This window comes from Cetorhinus maximus, chromosome 1 (assembly GCF_964194155.1).
Source record: "Cetorhinus maximus chromosome 1, sCetMax3.hap1.1, whole genome shotgun sequence".
NCBI classification, from domain to species: Eukaryota; Metazoa; Chordata; class Chondrichthyes; order Lamniformes; family Cetorhinidae; genus Cetorhinus; species Cetorhinus maximus.
In genome coordinates this window covers 99,920,663-99,937,567 of record NC_135879.1, presented here as the reverse complement: position 1 = coordinate 99,937,567, position 16,905 = coordinate 99,920,663, and the positions used below count along the sequence as shown (strand labels likewise).

The 16,905-nt window shown below is 43.5% G+C and overlaps 1 protein-coding gene across 1 annotated transcript in view; it reads left to right on the top strand.

The window, feature by feature from the left end:
- The window catches only part of LOC144682250 (vesicle-associated membrane protein 8), a 57,809-nt gene extending 50,778 nt beyond the window's left edge, over positions 1–7,031 (top strand). The window contains exon 3 of the mRNA XM_078544696.1: positions 5,424–7,031. Within this exon, the coding sequence (XP_078400822.1) occupies positions 5,424–5,567 (144 nt within the window). The 3' untranslated portion in view covers positions 5,568–7,031. The remainder of the gene's footprint in view (positions 1–5,423) is intronic.
- Positions 7,032–16,905: the final 9,874 nt, after the last annotated feature.

Sequence of the window (16,905 nt, the reverse complement as noted above, 5' to 3'; positions counted from 1 at the left end):
GAATAAATGCTTTAAAATGGGTTTAAAGATTGTATCCATAAATGTGCGTAGCATTAAATCTACTACGCGATGTGTTGCGACCTTGGACTACCTAGCCAAGGTCAAAGCTGACCTGTTGTTTCTGCAGGAGTGTGCGATACCGCACCTCAGCTCCTACAGGCAATGGTCACGATGGTGGTCCCACGGGCCATCGATCTGGTCGGGCGGAAACGACTCTCGTTCCTCCGGCCTGGGTATTCTGCTGCGGGGAGGCAACTTCACCGTCTCTGAGGTCAAGGAGGTGGTGGGCGGGCGACTCCTCGTAGCAGACGTAATGTACAAGAACGCTCCACTCCGGTTAATCAATGTGTATGGCCCGGCACAAGGGGCTGAGCGGCTGGAGGTTTTTCAGCAGCTCCCACTGCTGCTGGCGACCTCCAGGCCGGTCATTCTGGGCGGTGACTTCAACTGCATCATCGATGCGGCTGGACGATCCGGCAGGGCCGGCAGCAGATTGGACGCTATGTCCAGATCCCTGATGGAAACAGTTAAGGATGCCAAGCTGCACGACGTCTTCAGCAACCCTGCAGACGGAGCGCAGCGTAGATACACCTGGTCGCGGCCAGACGGGTCCATTCGTTCCAGGATAGACTTCCTGTTTGTGTCCCGTGCATTCACAGTCAGATCCACCGAGGTCAAGCCGGTATTCTTCTCTGACCACTGCCTCCTACTGGCGGACTGCCACTTGGAGAAGGACCTGAGGGTGGGCAGGGGGGCATGGAAGCTAAATGTGCAACTGCTGACCCCAGAGAACATTGAGGAGCTCAAGAGGGATTACAAAGGTTGGAGAACCGTGAAACCCCTCTTTGAGTCCCTGACACACTGGTGGGAAGCGATCAAGGGAAGCATCAAGAGGTTTTTCATCCTCAAAGGCACCCAGAAAGCTAGAAAGGAACAGAGGGAAATGTCCCGACTCCAGAAAAAGATGCAGAATCTGCTGCGGCTGCAGTCGATGGGGGTCGATGTCAAGGAGGAGCTCCAAGAGGTGAAGGGCCAGCAAGCCTCGCACTTTGCCTCGGAGGCCTCCAAGATCATCTTCCGTTCCAGAGTTCGCTCCGTGGAGCAGGATGAGACGTGCTCACGTTTCTTCTTCCAAAAGGTACACAGAGAGCGCTCTGTGATCAGCAGCCTGAAGGAAGAAGACGGCTCAGTAAAGTCATCACGGTCCGACATTCTGAGGATCAGCAAATCCTTTTATGCCGGATTGTATGACGTGAAGCCCACGGACAGCACGGCCTCCCAGTCCTTCCTGTCCTCTATCACGGAGGTCTTAGACGACAGTACGCGGGAGAGCCTGGACAAACCGCTAACTCCTGATGAACTGACTAAGGCCCTCGAGTCCTTCGAGAAGAGTAAAACCCCCGGAAGCGACGGCTTGCCGGCGGAGTTGTATTCGGCTCTGTGGGACTTGATCGGCCCAGACCTGCTAGGAGTGTACGAGAGTATGCTCCTGGCCGGTAGTATGTCAGAATCCATGAGGAAAGGCATCATCACCCTCATCTACAAGCACAAGGGGGAAAGGGAGGAAATTAGAAATTGGCGACCCATTTCACTGTTGAATGTGGACTATAAGATTCTGTCCAAGGTCATCGCCAATCGGGTCAAATCCGCTCTGGAATTGGTGATTCACCCTGACCAGACCTGCTCTGTGCCAGGCAGGAAGATCTCTGACAGCCTGGCGCTGCTCAGGGATACGATTGCCTATGTACAGGACAGGGGTGTGGATACCTGCCTCATCAGCTTGGATCAGGAGAAGGCCTTTGACAGAATATCGCACACCTACATGGGGGATGTGCTCTCCAAAATGGGGTTTGGGGAGGGAATTCGAAATTGGATCCAACTGCTCTACACTAACATCAGTAGCGCAGTCTCAATCAATGGGTGGGAAACAGATAGCTTTCCGATTAAATCTGGAGTCAGGCAGGGCTCTCCTCTCTCGCCTGTCCTTTTCGTGTATTGCATAGAACCCTTTGCCGAGTCCATCAGGAAGGATCCGGGCATAAGAGGAGTGACGATCCCAGGCAGTGGAGGCACTCAGGTAAAAGCCTCCCTGTACATGGACGACGTTGCCGTCTTCTGCTCGGATCCGCTGTCGGTGCGCAGACTGATGCACATCTGCGACCAGTTCGAACTGGCCTCGGGAGCCAAGGTAAATCGTGGGAAGAGCGAGGCCATGTTCTTTGGGAACTGGGCTGACCGATCCTTTGTCCCCTTCACTGTCAGGGCTGACGGCCTGAAGGTGCTGGGGATATGGTTCGGAGGGACCGGGGCATGCGTTAGAAACTGGAAGGAGCGAGTGGCTATGGTGAAAAGGAAACTGGGCATGTGGGAGCGACGCTCCCTCTCCATTGCGGGTAAGAACCTGGTCATCAGGTGTGAGGTACTCTCGCTGTTGTTGTACGTGGCGCAGGTCTGGCCCATTCCAGACTCCTGCGCGATGGCGATCACTCGAGCCATCTTCCGCTTTATCTGGAGGTCGAAAATGGATCGTGTCCGCAGGGACGCGATGTACAAGCCTCTAGATAAAGGGGGAAAAAACGTGCCCAACATCGCCCTCATACTGATGGCCACCTTTGTGTGTGGCTGCATCAAGCGGTGCGTAGACCCTCAGTACGCAAACACCAAGTGTCACTACGTGCTGAGGTTCTACCTGTCCCCGGTGTTGCGAAGGATGGGTCTGGCCATGCTGCCGCGGAACGCTCCAAGTAGTTGGACCGTGCCGTACCACCTGTCCCTGGTGGAAAAATTTATGCAGAAAAACACCTTTGACCACAAGTCCATCAGTCAGTGGTCAGCACGTAACGTCCTAGAGGCCCTGAGGGAAAAGGAGAGGGTGGACCCTGTGGGATGGTTCCCCGAGCAGACTGTCAAAGTCATTTGGCAGAATGCCTCATCGCCAGAACTTTCCAACAAGTACCAAGACGTAGCTTGGCTGGTGGTGAGAAAGGCCCTCCCCGTCAGATCCTTCCTACACGCCAGGAGGCTCACCCCCTCTGCACGTTGCCCTCGAGGTGGCTGTGGTGGGGAAGAGACCGTTGTTCACCTCCTTGTGGATTGTGCCTTTGCAAAGAAAGTCTGGAGAGAGATGCAGTGGTTGCTGTCGAGGTTCATCCCGAGCAGTTCTGTGACACAGGACTCTGTGCTCTACGGGCTGTTCCCAGGGACACACACCGAGACAAACATCGACTGCAGCTGGAGGATCATCAACTCGGTGAAAGAGGCGCTTTGGTCTGCCCGAAACTTGTTGGTCTTCCAGCACAAAGAGTTGTCCCCGACCGATTGTTGCGGACTGGCACAATCCAAAGTCCAGGACTACGTGCTGAGGGACGCACTAAAGCTTGGGGCAGCTGCCGCAAAGGCGCAATGGGGAAGGGTCGCTGTCTAAGACCTTTCTACCACAGCGCACCAAGAGACTGGGAACTGTTTAGAGCCCCTCGGGCTGTACAGATCAAAATGAAAGGCTGTAAATGATTGTAATATTGTTTGTACTGATGCACCTGGTGATACATTTTGTAAAAGTTTAACCTGGATTGTACCCTTGTAATGTTGTTTTTGAAATGGTTTTGAATGTGATTGAAGATATTTTATGAATAAAGTATATTTTTACAAAAAAAAACCTGCAGCATTCTCAGCTGACAGCGGGTTTCACCACTGAAAAGCATCCCTGCCGCAGAATCTCACGTGTTTCCCTGCATGCTGCTGACTTCAAATTTTAACTGTAATCATGTGCGAAATGGGAAAAAACAACAGAGCAGAAGTAGCTCATGTGCTACTGACAAAATTCTGCCCATAGACCTGAAAATCAAACTGAGCAGAGAAGAAATAGAACTGATCACTCCCTAACATTGGATTAGGAATTCGGGACTCCTTAAGTAAGATTATCCTGTCGCTGGGTCAAAATCCTGGAACTCCCTCCCTAACAGCACTGTTGGTGTACCTACACCACAGGGATTGCGCTGGTTCAAGAAGGCAGCTCCTCCCCTACCTTCTCAAGGACAATTAGGGATGGGCAATAAATGCTGGCCTAGCCAGCGATGCCCACATCCTGTAAATGAATTCAAAAAAACATATTTAGTAGAAAATAATAGCAATGTGTTTTCTCATTCAGAAAGATATAAGTTATTAAATTGCCAGAAAATGCCAATGGAAAATATTCCAACAATTTCTTAAGTTAGGAAAGATGTTAGGATAGATCTCATTTCCTTTTTAATTAAGCTGCTTAAATCAACGGAATTGAAAGCTGTTTCCATGCAGATTGTTGCACAAGAGATAACACAAATGAGTGGCAGGGCACAATTTGATCGTCATATATATGGATATTTTGACAGTTATCCCACGGCAGGGATATAGATTTGCGTTATTTTTGAAACATGCCTCTAAGTTGAAAAAGACTAGTTTCTCAGGACAACCCCAAATTAGGATGTAACTCAGAAGCCAGATTGCCTCAGACAATGGGGGCTGACTAAGATACTTTCCAACATTCATTCACACCAGAGGGATTTGAATGCTTTGTCCTTTTGAGTTTTGGAGAAAGCTCATTTCAAGGGGCCTTCATCCAGGCAGGTTTGATTTGTAGCTCTATTGGCCAGCCCACAGGTCTGAAAGGATCAGGCAAAAAAATGACCTAACTCCTGCTGAGGAGAGGATTGAAACGACAAGTCTGCAAGGGCAGTGAGCCTTTTGTTAAGGGAAAAGTCATAAGAGCCTTTGCTAAGGAAAATAGTTCAGAATGTAGGTGGATTAATTAGAAAACCTCTTGTTTAAGCTAAGTAAGGCAATCCATCAAAGTAGGACCAGTGGCCTTATGAAAATATATGTTGTACTGCTTGAAGTAAGTGACTCTGATCATAACTCAGCTCTCTGCATTTCACCCTACTGTGGAACATAGCAGTTTACAATTCAAACCAAACTTCATCTCATCTCATGTTAACCACATCTGCATTGGATAGACTGAAGAAATGCACTCAAAAATGGCGTTGAGTATCTAGTCCAGCTTGCAAGAGCGGTGCTATTATTACACCTCTGAGTCCAACCATCGTACAAGTAGATCTAAGGTGGTGTCAGTAAATTCCATAAAAGTAAGACACTCAGGGCACTTATGAAAACAATGACACCACTGAACCCAAGAAGGCATCCACAGTAGGCACAAATTTGTAACAGAGATATGGATCATTTACTTGTGAGCAATACCCTTGTAGTTCACCAGCAACAAAGTGGACTATGAGTAAAGTGATGTGGACAAGATTTCTGTAATTCTACATTTTTGCTGGAATGTGGCCTTCCAAATTATTTGCTTTAGGGAGGATGGATGTAATGAAGGTTTTGTTGGAGCATGGTATACATACATCTTACCTGTACATACTTTCTTTCCTGTTTGATTTCAGGCTGATTCTTTTCAGAAAACATCCACAAAGATTGCAAGGAAAATGTGGTGGAAAAACACAAAAATGATCATTATCATTGTGGTAATTGTGGTTGTGATCATCATCCTCATCATTCTCTTTGCTACAGGTGTCATCCCAACATAAGACCTTTCGACCTTGCACTGATGGAACAGTTATTGGAGCAATTTCACTTTCTTGTATATAATGCAGTTCTTCTTTAGAAATATGTATTAAATACTTTAAATAAAACAAATTACATTACAACAAATTTTATAAAAACAAATGAATAATAAAGAAATTTATATTTGAACTTATTTCTTTCTAGAATTACAAATTGCCATACCTTTATTGTTACAAAGCCTGTTTAAATGTATGTAGAACATTTTTCCACCTTCCTCCCTACCCTCTATAATAACTACTTATCTAACAGCTATTTCCCAAAGTGTTGGAGTACAGTTGAGGCCTAGCTGGACAAATGCTGCAACCCTCCATGTGAACTAAAATAGTGAGCACTACAGGTTATTCGGTTGTGATCAATTGTATTCTCAATGCCCATTGTACTTTCCAGCAGTGTTATGGAAAGTAGTCAAGAGCACAGACCCATTGTTACCCCAGCTTACATCATCTGAATTAGCAGACAGGGTCTCTTCCTGGTCTGGGGGAAAAAATACATATAATTTGCATTTTTCTTTTAAAAAAAAGACCTTTGTTGCCATCTCTTTACCCTTCCAGGTATATGACAGCAGGTTTCCAAAGTGCTGTAACATAGGTTGGCAGGGCAAGTGATGGAGAAGCAAAAAGAAACAAGAGTAGCAAAGGAAGGAAACAGCAAGCAAGGTTACATTATAACTATGAATGAAACTTTGTGTACAGAAGTAGGAACTCACCAAGTGTGAAAATGACTTCATTGTTTCTATAGTTTTTGGGTGCAAGCAATGCAGAATAAGGACGCGGTGATGGTAAACAGGAAGAATAGGATAATGATCTGCAAATATTTTATTTCAAACAGTTACACTATTAGGCAGCACCACTGCTTGTTTACTTACCTCCATTATATGCCATATTATCATTTCAGTGTAGGGAGCACTGTAGCATTTCTCAAATGAGATGTTAAACCGCAGTCCCATCTACCCTCTCAGGTGAACATTTATGAACATAAATAATTCAATGACAAGGCTGAAGGGAATTTCAGGAGACCTACTCAATCAATGTCACTAAAGCAGATTATCTGGTCATTTATTTTATTGCTGTTTGTGGGGCCTTGCTGTGTGCAAATTGCTGTGTTTTCTACATTACAATGGTTACAATTCAAACCATTTCATTAGCTGTAAAGTACTTTGTGATGTCCAGAGGTCATAAAGTACACTACGTAAATGCAAATTCTTTCTTTTTCTTAATTCACCAATGAGCAAGGATTTATCATTCATAGTCTATTTGTCACTGGTAAATTATAAGAGCCTTGCTTGGAAGTGGGATAAACCAGTACAACAACATATTCTGTTACTTATGAAATTTATTCCACGTGTAACAGCCTAAAGGCAAAGTAAAATGGGAATTGTAGATGGGAATATATAGTGACTGAGATGGCTCCAATAAAGTGTTAAGCTCGTGTCTTTTTAAGCTTTTTTTAATTTGTTATTTGTTCATGGTGCATATTATACAAGACAGCATGTCACAAAGGAGAAACATAAATAGCCAAACTGCGTGACCACTGCTTCTAACTAGGATTGCTGCATGTTTGTTTTTATATAGTTATACCAAATCAAACAAAACTCTCAGCTCACATTAAAGGTAACATGGAAGAACTATTTATCAGCATCAAACTGTAGTTCAAATTCTCACAGGCAGCATGGCAGCAATATGCTGTCAGTGTTGTGTGAAAGATCCATAACAGCTTACCTGGGTGTAACAACACATGAGACACAGGCATCAGTGGGATAATAGGTCAATATCTCCTATCAATAGATTCCTGCAGCAACAGCGGAAGCATCAAATCACACCATGGCAGCTCAGTTTGTAACCCTTCTTCTCACCCAAGGATAACACAACAACACAATTCTGTATAGACAGCCAGCACATGAAACAGCACAAAAGGCAGCCATTTAGTCCATCATCACTTGAACAAAATATGTAATTAGTCCCACACCCCTGCCCTTTCCTCGTCACCCTTTAATTTTTTCCTTCAGGTATTTATCCAATTCCTTTTTGTAAGTTACTATTGAATCTGCTTCCACTTCACTTTAGACAATTCATTCCTGTTCATAAAAAATACCCTGTGTAAGTTTACTTTACCTGAAGTCACTTTTGGTTCTTTAGTCGATGACTTTAAATCTGTGTCCTCTGATTACCAATTCTTCTGCCATTGGGAAAAGTTCACCCTTATTTATTCCATAAAAACCCTTCTTCATCTTGAACATCTCTATCAAATCTCCAAAGATCTCATACGACTTTCTAACAGCCTTCTCAACTTGCCACTTTCAAAGTTTTGTGTAGATACATGCCAGTCTCTCTGTTCTCCTGCACCCCCTTTAAAACTGTACCATTTAGCTTATATTGCCTCTCCTCAATCTTCCTACCAAACTTTGAAGCATCTATACACCAAATGATAATTTGATTCTTAAATGGTGTAATGTAAAGTGTACGTCATGGCCTAGAATTTCCTTTAAGTTAATTAAATTACTGTTGCCCTTTTAAAAAACTCTGCACCTGTCATTTGCCTGTATGGGAGTTACCCTGTGCGCAAATTGTATGTTACAATGATTACAATTCATGCCATTGCTTTGGCTTAAAAATGCTTTGTGATGTCCTGAGATCATTGCCCTGTGGGTCGGGGTCAATGGGTGGGAGGATGGCAAATCTCAAAATCTGCCAGTCAGGAGAAACAAGTCCAGTTGTCCATTGGCATAATGGTCACTTAGAACTCAGCCAGTTAGCCACAGTGCACCACCAGTGTAAAACCAGGAAACTCGTACCTGTTTTGCATTAGCACTCATTACCTATACAAATAAGGCCATTGCAGACTCAGCAGGTGGATCACAGGGAGCTCAAAAGGCAGGAAGAAATTTGGGGGAAGCATTTTAAAGGTGTACAAAGGTGAAATTCTGGGCTTCTTAACTAAAAAAAACCTACGCTGTTCATACACTGTTAATGAGTAGAAAACAGCAAAGAAACTCATCCATGTTTTCTACCATGATGCACCAACTTGAAAGTGTTTGCAAAAGTTACACATTTTTAAAAAATTTAAATTGATGTGTGAGCTCCAGATACAGGTGGTGTAGATAGTCAGTGTTCAGGCTCGCTCAAAGGAAGCTGCTTTATGAACAGATGAACCAAAGAAAATCTCCAGAAGTAGAATAGAAACCTGATCAATTCAGGTTCTTTTTCAGATGCAAAAATTGGTACAACACAGGATCTACAAATCTGTTATTCAGTTTGAGGATATGCAAAACATGCTGCAAGATTTAGCAGTAACTGTGGAGTCCAATTTTCATACATGCAATGTTACATTATTGCTTAATGGAACTGCCATATACCAAGCAACGGATGGCAATTCCAAAACCATCTGAAACGGAGCTTCCAGTGACATAAGCCTTAAGCCAGCCCATTTCTTTTCTGAATGCTATTATTGCCTCCGTTGAAGAGGAGCCTCCTTTGTCCAGATACAATAAGTTTGGTGGGATATAACAGGACAAGACAATCTTGATGCCAGGTCCCACGCACAGATATTAATGGATATGTTCAGTGCTTAGCACTGAAGGCATGATTGAAGTCCGACTTTTACACAAAAAAACTACGAAAGCACGCTTAAATGAGGAGTAATTTCTGTACTCAAAGATTAACATAACCGCAAAGTTAGGTTTGTATCTGAATGCAGGGCATGACATCACACCTGGCCAACACCAAAAGGAATCTAAAGGTATTTTGTTGACTTATTGACATAAAAAGTGGTCAGAGGTGTGGTGGGACCAAAATGGTGATTTATTGGTGGAGGCAGAAGGCATGGTTTAGGTACTAGATGAGTACTTTGCATCAGTGTTTACCAAAGAAGAGGATTTTGGCAAAACCACAGTAAAGGAGGATACCAGGATCCTGAATGAGATATAAATAGAGGTATTAGAAAGGCTGGCAGGACTTCCAAGTGGATAAGACTAGGTGGGATGCATCCTAAGCTGCTGAGGGATGTAAGGGTAGAATTTGTGGAGATGCTGGCCCGTATCTTTCAAGCCTCCTTAGATGCAGGGGTAATGCCAGAGGACCGTAGGACTGCAAATGTCAAAAAGGGGGAGAAGGATAAATCCCGCAATTACAGGTCAGTCAGCTTAATGTTGGTGAGAAAGGTTTTAGAAACAGTAATCTGGGAGAAAATTAACAGCACTTGGACTAATAAAGGAGAATGAGCATGGATTTAAGGCCAAATCATTCTTGATTAACTCGATTGAGTTTTTTGATGAAGTAACAGGGAGTGGATGAGAGAATAATACAACTGATGTTGCGTGTCTGGGCTTTCAAAAGGCATTTGATATTAGCAGCACATATTAGGCTTGTTAGCAAAATTAGGTAAGGAATAAAAGAGAGTGTTATGGTGAATGTTTGTTTTTTAGACTGGAAGGAGTCACATAGGGGAATTCCCAAGGTTCAGGAATAGGACCACTGCTGTTTTTGATACACATCAATGACTTGGACTTGGGGCACAGAGCACAATTTCAACGTTTGCAGATGACAAAATATTGAAAGTATAGTAAACAGTGAAGTAGACGGGCTGGTGAAATGGAGTGACACAGCAGAGAGAATTTCAATGCAGAAAACTTAGGTGATACATTTTGGTGGAATAAATAAGGAGAGGCAATACAAGCTAAATGGCACATTTTTAAAGGGGGGTGTTTGCAAAATTGATGGGTATCAGGTGATGTTTGTTCCTAAATCTTTGAAGGTGACAGGAAGGTTAAGAAAGCAGGTAATAAAGCATATGGGATCCAGAACTTTATAAATAGATGCATAGAATACAAAAGCCAAGAAGTTATGCTGAACCTAGTTTGGCCCCAGCTGTAGTATTGTGTCCAATTCTGGGAACCACACTTTAGAAAGGCTTTAGAGAGAGTAGAGGGTTAAAATCTCTAGATTATTTCTCAAGCCACATGAAAATTGACATAGTGTCATGGAATCTGTGGTTGCCAAGTGTTTTGAGACAGTCCCTTAACGAAAAGGGAAACTGAAAAAAGAAAAGAGAAACTGACCTTCCCAGTTTCTAAGGAAACCAAAACTTCTGGACAGATTGAAACCAGTTGAGGCTACATAGAGAAGCAGAGGTTTCCAAGCTAAGTAACTGAAGTTGATGAGTCCAGTGGTGCAGTTAAGGCAAGCTGAAGAAAACAGAGGGGAGATCCAGAAGCTGAGCACAATCAAGTACACAGTTACTGCAGCTGTTTGTTACTTCCAGATAACATTGGTGGATTTACACCATCCAGACCATTGCAAGCAGAGTTGAGGTTCTGCATATGTGTGCCATTTTTGGTGAAGACTATGCCTATGGAACTCAGGTTGGTTTTGTGTTGCTCTTGGCTGGGGACCAGTCTACATCCTAGAAAAGGAGTTGAAATTCTTTGTAAGGAAAACAGTTTAGAAGGACTTTGTGACTATATGCTGAGCAGACTGCTGGTCAATTCATTAAATCTCAGTTGTATTGGCCATATAAATGTGTATTATATGGTTTATAATCAACTGTAATTTGCCTATTAATTAATTTTTCATTTATGTTGATTCTGGATTTAGAGTATACGTGGTTAGCTAAGACAATATTTAGGTGTTTGACTCCTGTATAATAAGAATTCCCCAGTTTTAAACTATGGAATCTTGTGGCTTCCTTCTTTTCGTATTCCTTGTTTTTTTTTAATGTATGGTCTCTAACGAGATTGTAACAGTAGAGATAAACAGATTAGGGAAGTGAACACATGGCTGAAGGAGTGTTGTGGGGAAAAAAGGATTCCATTTCAAGGCATCAGTGTTGGGACAGGAAGAAACTGTACCTGTTGGGTGGGCTGAATATGTGAACAGTGCTGGGACTATGGTCCTAGTGGAAACGATAAATAGGGTTGTCACAAGGACTTTAAAATAGCATGTGGAGGGAGGACAAAGGTGGAAAAGATAGTATGCATAATAATTTACAAACAAGCAGAAGGGAACACAGTAGAGTAGCAGTCATAAATTGTGCTTTAGGAACAAAAGCTAAAGGGAAAATTAAACAATGTAAATGAATTAAACCAGGATAGTAAAACATCACAGCAGGAGAGGTTTGGGTGCATTGCCCAAATAAGTGCTCTTTGTACAAACATAAAGTATAAGGCACAATGAATGAATTGCAGGCACAAATTCAACTTGTAGAGTATTAAGCTACCCATTACAAAGTCGTGACTGCTAGACAGTCAGGACAGGACCAAAACTTACCAGGTTATAAAGTGTACAGTAAAAATAGTAGAGAAGCAGCTGCCTTATTGATTAAGGATGAAATCACTTCAATGATGAGAGGATGTAATGAGAGTCAAGCAGAGAGTGGAGACACTATGGAAAGAATTAAAAAATAGAAACGATTTTAAGATTGTAGTGAGAGTTGCATAGCTGCCACCAGGGGCCTATATGAAGTGATAGATTGTATAAATAGGCAAGCGTGTCACAAAGGCAGAGTGGTTTCGATGGGGCATTTTAACTTTCATACAGCCTGGGATAAGCAGACTAGACTATCAGAAAGTTAGTGGATTTATAGTGTGTCTGGGGTAATTTCTGAAACAATGTGAGGTGCAACCAAAGTGACATGCCATACTACATTCATAAATGAGTCAGAATTAGCTAACAGCCTAATGCTGCTTGAAAATTGATCAAATCATGGTCATATGATCAAGTTCAATGTAGTGTTTAAAAGGGAGAAACAAGGAACAGCTAAGATTATAGAATAGGCAAAAGTGGCTTCAGTGAGGTGAGGCAGACAGAGACTGTCTGCAGTAGTGAGTAAAATGACATAAGATTAGAGATGTTCAAAAAAAGAATTTAACGTGATAGAGAACCACTAAAGGGCAAGATTTTTACTTGCCAGAAAAGACAGCCATGGACAAGAGGTAAGAGACGACACAAAACTAAAAGTCAAAGCATTCAATCATGCAAAGCACAGATTCTAGTAAGCGGCAAAGATACAAAGAGGAGCAAGGGTGGCAGATGATACAAAGAAAATGAAAATTACAGTTAGATTCGGATAGATGGTGGACAGAGCAACATGAAGCCCCTTCCAAACTGATAATGCAATGTTGCCAATGAAAATAAGAAAATGGCAAACATGCTGAATAACTTTGTATCAGTATTTACAGTAGAAGTCAGCATGCCAGTGATTCCAAATAAGCTATTAAATCAGGGACAGGGACTCAACAAAATCAATGTAAGCAAGATAACAATGGAGTAATTAATAGCACTAAAGGGCGACCAACTCCCGGGACCAGATGGTTTCCATTCTAGGGTTTTAAAAGGTGAAATATTCCAGATACCTGTACTATAATCTTCCAAATTTCTTTGCTTTCAGTCCTTCAGATTAAAAGGTTGTGCCTGTCACTCCGCTGTTTCATTAAGTTGACAGAGGGAAACCAAATCGTTTATAGACCAGTTAGCCTAGCAGTTGTCGGGGAATTGCTAGACTCTATAACTAAGGTGACCGAATACCTTGAAAATTTTCAGCTGATCAGAGAGAACCAGCATGGATTTGTAAAGGGTAGATCATACCTGACAAATCTGATTGAGGCAAGAGGTGACTAAGGTAATGGACGGGTGTATGTTTATGCATGTTTTTATATTGAATGTCTTCTGGAAGTCAATAAAGTCCCTCATAGCTAAAGTTGAAGCTCATGGAATCGAAAGCAAGTTATTGGCCTGATAAGGAAATTGGCTGAGCAAACTGAGAGAGTCGGGATAATGGGCAGGATGTGATCAGTGGTGTCCATAAGGGTCTGTGTTGAGGTCCTTACGATTCACCATATTCATTAATGATGAAATAGATAGAAATGTAAAATTACAAAGATAATGATAAATTAAGTGTTCAGGGGAACAGACAGGCTAGATGGGAAGAAACTATTTCCGTTAGTCAGGGAGCCTAGCACCGGGATCAGAGTTTAAAAATTAGAGGTAGACCTTTCAGGAGTGAAATTAGGAAACACTACACAAGAGGTGATTGAAATGGGAATTCTTCTGCAAACAGCAACTGATGCTAGATCATTGTGAATTTAAATACCAGGGTTGAAAGATTTTTGTCAGCAGCCCTGCAGCAATTAGGTGAGAATTCCAACCTTCACTGGAAGACCTGCCAGCTTTGTAGTCCTAGCAGTGGTCACTGCTGGGACTTCAAACAGCCCCCAAATTCTAAGTGCTAGGAGACCAGGATAATGGTAAGTCTAGGGGGGGTCTCGGGGTGAGAAAGGGAGGGAGGGGGAAGCAGAGGAGGGTGGAGGTTGTTGTTGGAAAGGCCAGGGGGTGAGAGAGACACACTCGGGGGGCGGGGGGGGAAGAGAGTGGGGGCAAAGGGTGACTAGGAGTTGCCTTCCACCACTCCCTGCAGCCCAAGCATGCTTACCTGCCAGACATCGCGCCCCCCCCCCACCCCAAAACCCTCGCATTCACTGACTTCCTCTCACCAGCCTTAAAATTGCAGGCAGTGGGAATCAGCCCCTAAAAGACCTCAACTGGGGTGAGGAGAGGCAGGCTGCCCTAAGGCCTGACCCAACCACCCCACCCCACCTACAATTTCTGACAGGTCATGGTAGGCCACCCAGAGAATTTTATGAGCCCTGCTGGACCCCCACCTCCTGATAGTACTATGGCACAGACAAGAGAATTTGGGGCTGCTCTTAAAGCAGCTCAGAAGAGATTTCAAGTTTCGAAGGGTTTAGATACAGTTAAGTCGAGAAATTCTTCCGAGTGTCTGAAGGGTTAAGAATCAGCAGGCAGCGATTTAAGGTGAATTGTAAAAGAACCAGAGGCAACACAAGGAAAAAGAACTTACACAAATGGCTGAAATTTTCCCTGAATTGCACCAAGTGCAGTGGCGAGCGTGAAAAAAGGCACTTCTTGAATTTTCCCTGAATTGCACGAAGTGCGTTGGTGAGCATGAAAAAAGACATTTTCCCCGCCAGCCGCAATGGTGGGTTTTTGTGCCTTATCATCTGCTTCCCACCTCATTAATTATGCAGCCACAGGAAACACGACGTATCGCTCGCAGCCCGAGTTGCCCGCCCTGCCATTGCCTTACTGTTTCCTCACTCTGGGTGCCACATTTAACCTGCAGCTGCACTCAGCCCAGGACTGCTCCAGTGAAGACAGAGCCCCGAATGCCGAGGAATTCAGTGACCCATCACTGGAATGTCTTTTGGAGGCCCATCATGATATCCTCTATCCCCACTCTGGCAAAAAGTCCAGCTATCTCACCACTCTAGCTTGGTAAGCAGTGGCAGTGGGTGCCAATGTTATACTGAAGAGCTTGGCCATCCAGCACAGAAAGAGGATGAAGGATCTCACCCCTGCCACCAAGGTAAGTCAGGCATCTCGTCATACTAAACCCCCTTACTCTCAAGCCCACACATTTACTGGTATCTCACACTGCCAGCTCATACAAACAAGGAGCAGGAACCGGTCATTCAGCCCCTCGAGCCTGCTCTCAAGATCATGGCTGGTCTGATAGTAACCTGAAATCTGTATCTCACCTACCCCCCATAAGCTATCACCCCCTTGCTTACCAAGAACCTATTACCTTTGCCTTAAAAATATTCAAAGACTCTGCTTCCACCAGCTTTTCAGGAAGAGTTCCAAAGAATCATGACACTAAATGTAAAAATCTCCCCTCATCTCTGCTTTAAATGGACAACCCCTTATTTTTAAACAGTGACCCCTAGTTCTAGATTCTCCCACAAGAGGAAACATCCCCTCCACATCCACCCTGTCAAGACCCCTCAGGATCTTACTTTTCAATCAAGCCACCTCTTACTCTAAACTCCAGCAGATACAAGCCTAGCATTTCCAAACTTTCCTCATAAGACAACCCACCCATTCCAGGTATTAGTTTGGTAAACCTTCTCTGAACTGCTTCCAACGCATTTACATCTGTCCTTAAGGTGGCCAATATTGTACACAGTACCTGAATATGGTCTCACTAGTACCCTGTACAACTGAAGCATAACTTCTCTACTTTTATATTCAATTCCCCTCACAATAAATGATAACATTCTATTAGCTTTCCTAATTACTTGCATACTAGCCTTTTGCAATTCATGCACTAGGACATTCAGATCCCTCTGCACCTCAGAGCTCTGCAATCTCTCACCATTTAGATAATATGCTTCTTTTATTCTTCCTGCCAAAATGGACAATTTCCCATATTATACTCCATTTGCCAGATCTTTGCCCATTCACTTAACCTATTTATATATTTTTGTAGCCTCATGCCTTCACAACTTACTTTCCTACCTTTGTGTACTTTGCAAATTTGGCAACCATCGCTTCATCCAAGTCATTAAGAGTTGAGGTCTCAGCACTGATCCCTGTGGCACGCCACTCATTACATCTTGCCAACCTGAAAATGCCATTTATACCTATTGCTTCCTATTAGCAAGCCAATCTTCTATCCATGCCAATGTTACCCCCTATACCATGAGCTTTTATTTTCTGCAATAACCTTTGATGTGGCACCTTATCAAATGCCTTCTGGAAATCTAAATACAGTACATTCACCGGTTCCTTTTATCCACAACACGTGTTACTTTCTCAAAGAACTCCAATTAAGTTGGTTAAACACGATTTCCCTTTCACAAATCAATGTTGACTGACTGATCTTATCCAAGTGCCCTGCTAAAACTTCTTTAATAATGGCTTCTACCATTTTCCCTATGACAGATGTTGAGCTAATTGGCCTGTAGTTTCCTGCTTTTTTGAATAATGGGAGCTACATTTGCTATCTTCCAATCTAATGGGACCATCTCCAAACCTAGGGAGCTTTGTGAAATTAAAACCAATGCATCAACTATCTCACTAGATTTTTAAGACCCTAGGGACATCATCCCTCTCTCACACCCTTATCTCTGAAGTCATACAGACTGGAAATGTTAACTCTCTCCACGGATGCTCCCAGATTTTCCACTCTTGATTTCCGTCATCTGCAGTATTTTGCTTTTCCCTCATCTCTACAGACTGCTTCCTAAGCCCTCACCATATTGAGGCCAAATGCACTGATCAACATATGCCCCCTCACACACCCTAGGGTACCCTTCCCTCACCCTGCAGACTCTTCCCTTGTCTGAGGCCGCATCTCCCCCTTCCCCAAGCAAGCCCTACAACTGCTGAAAAGCCACCCCCACCTTACCGCTGGTCTAGTAGGTAGAGAATTGCCCATGAGCCTCCCACCACGAAAAGCAATGTGGTGCTGCCTGCAAACCCTGATGCTGATGACAAGTGCTGACCAAAA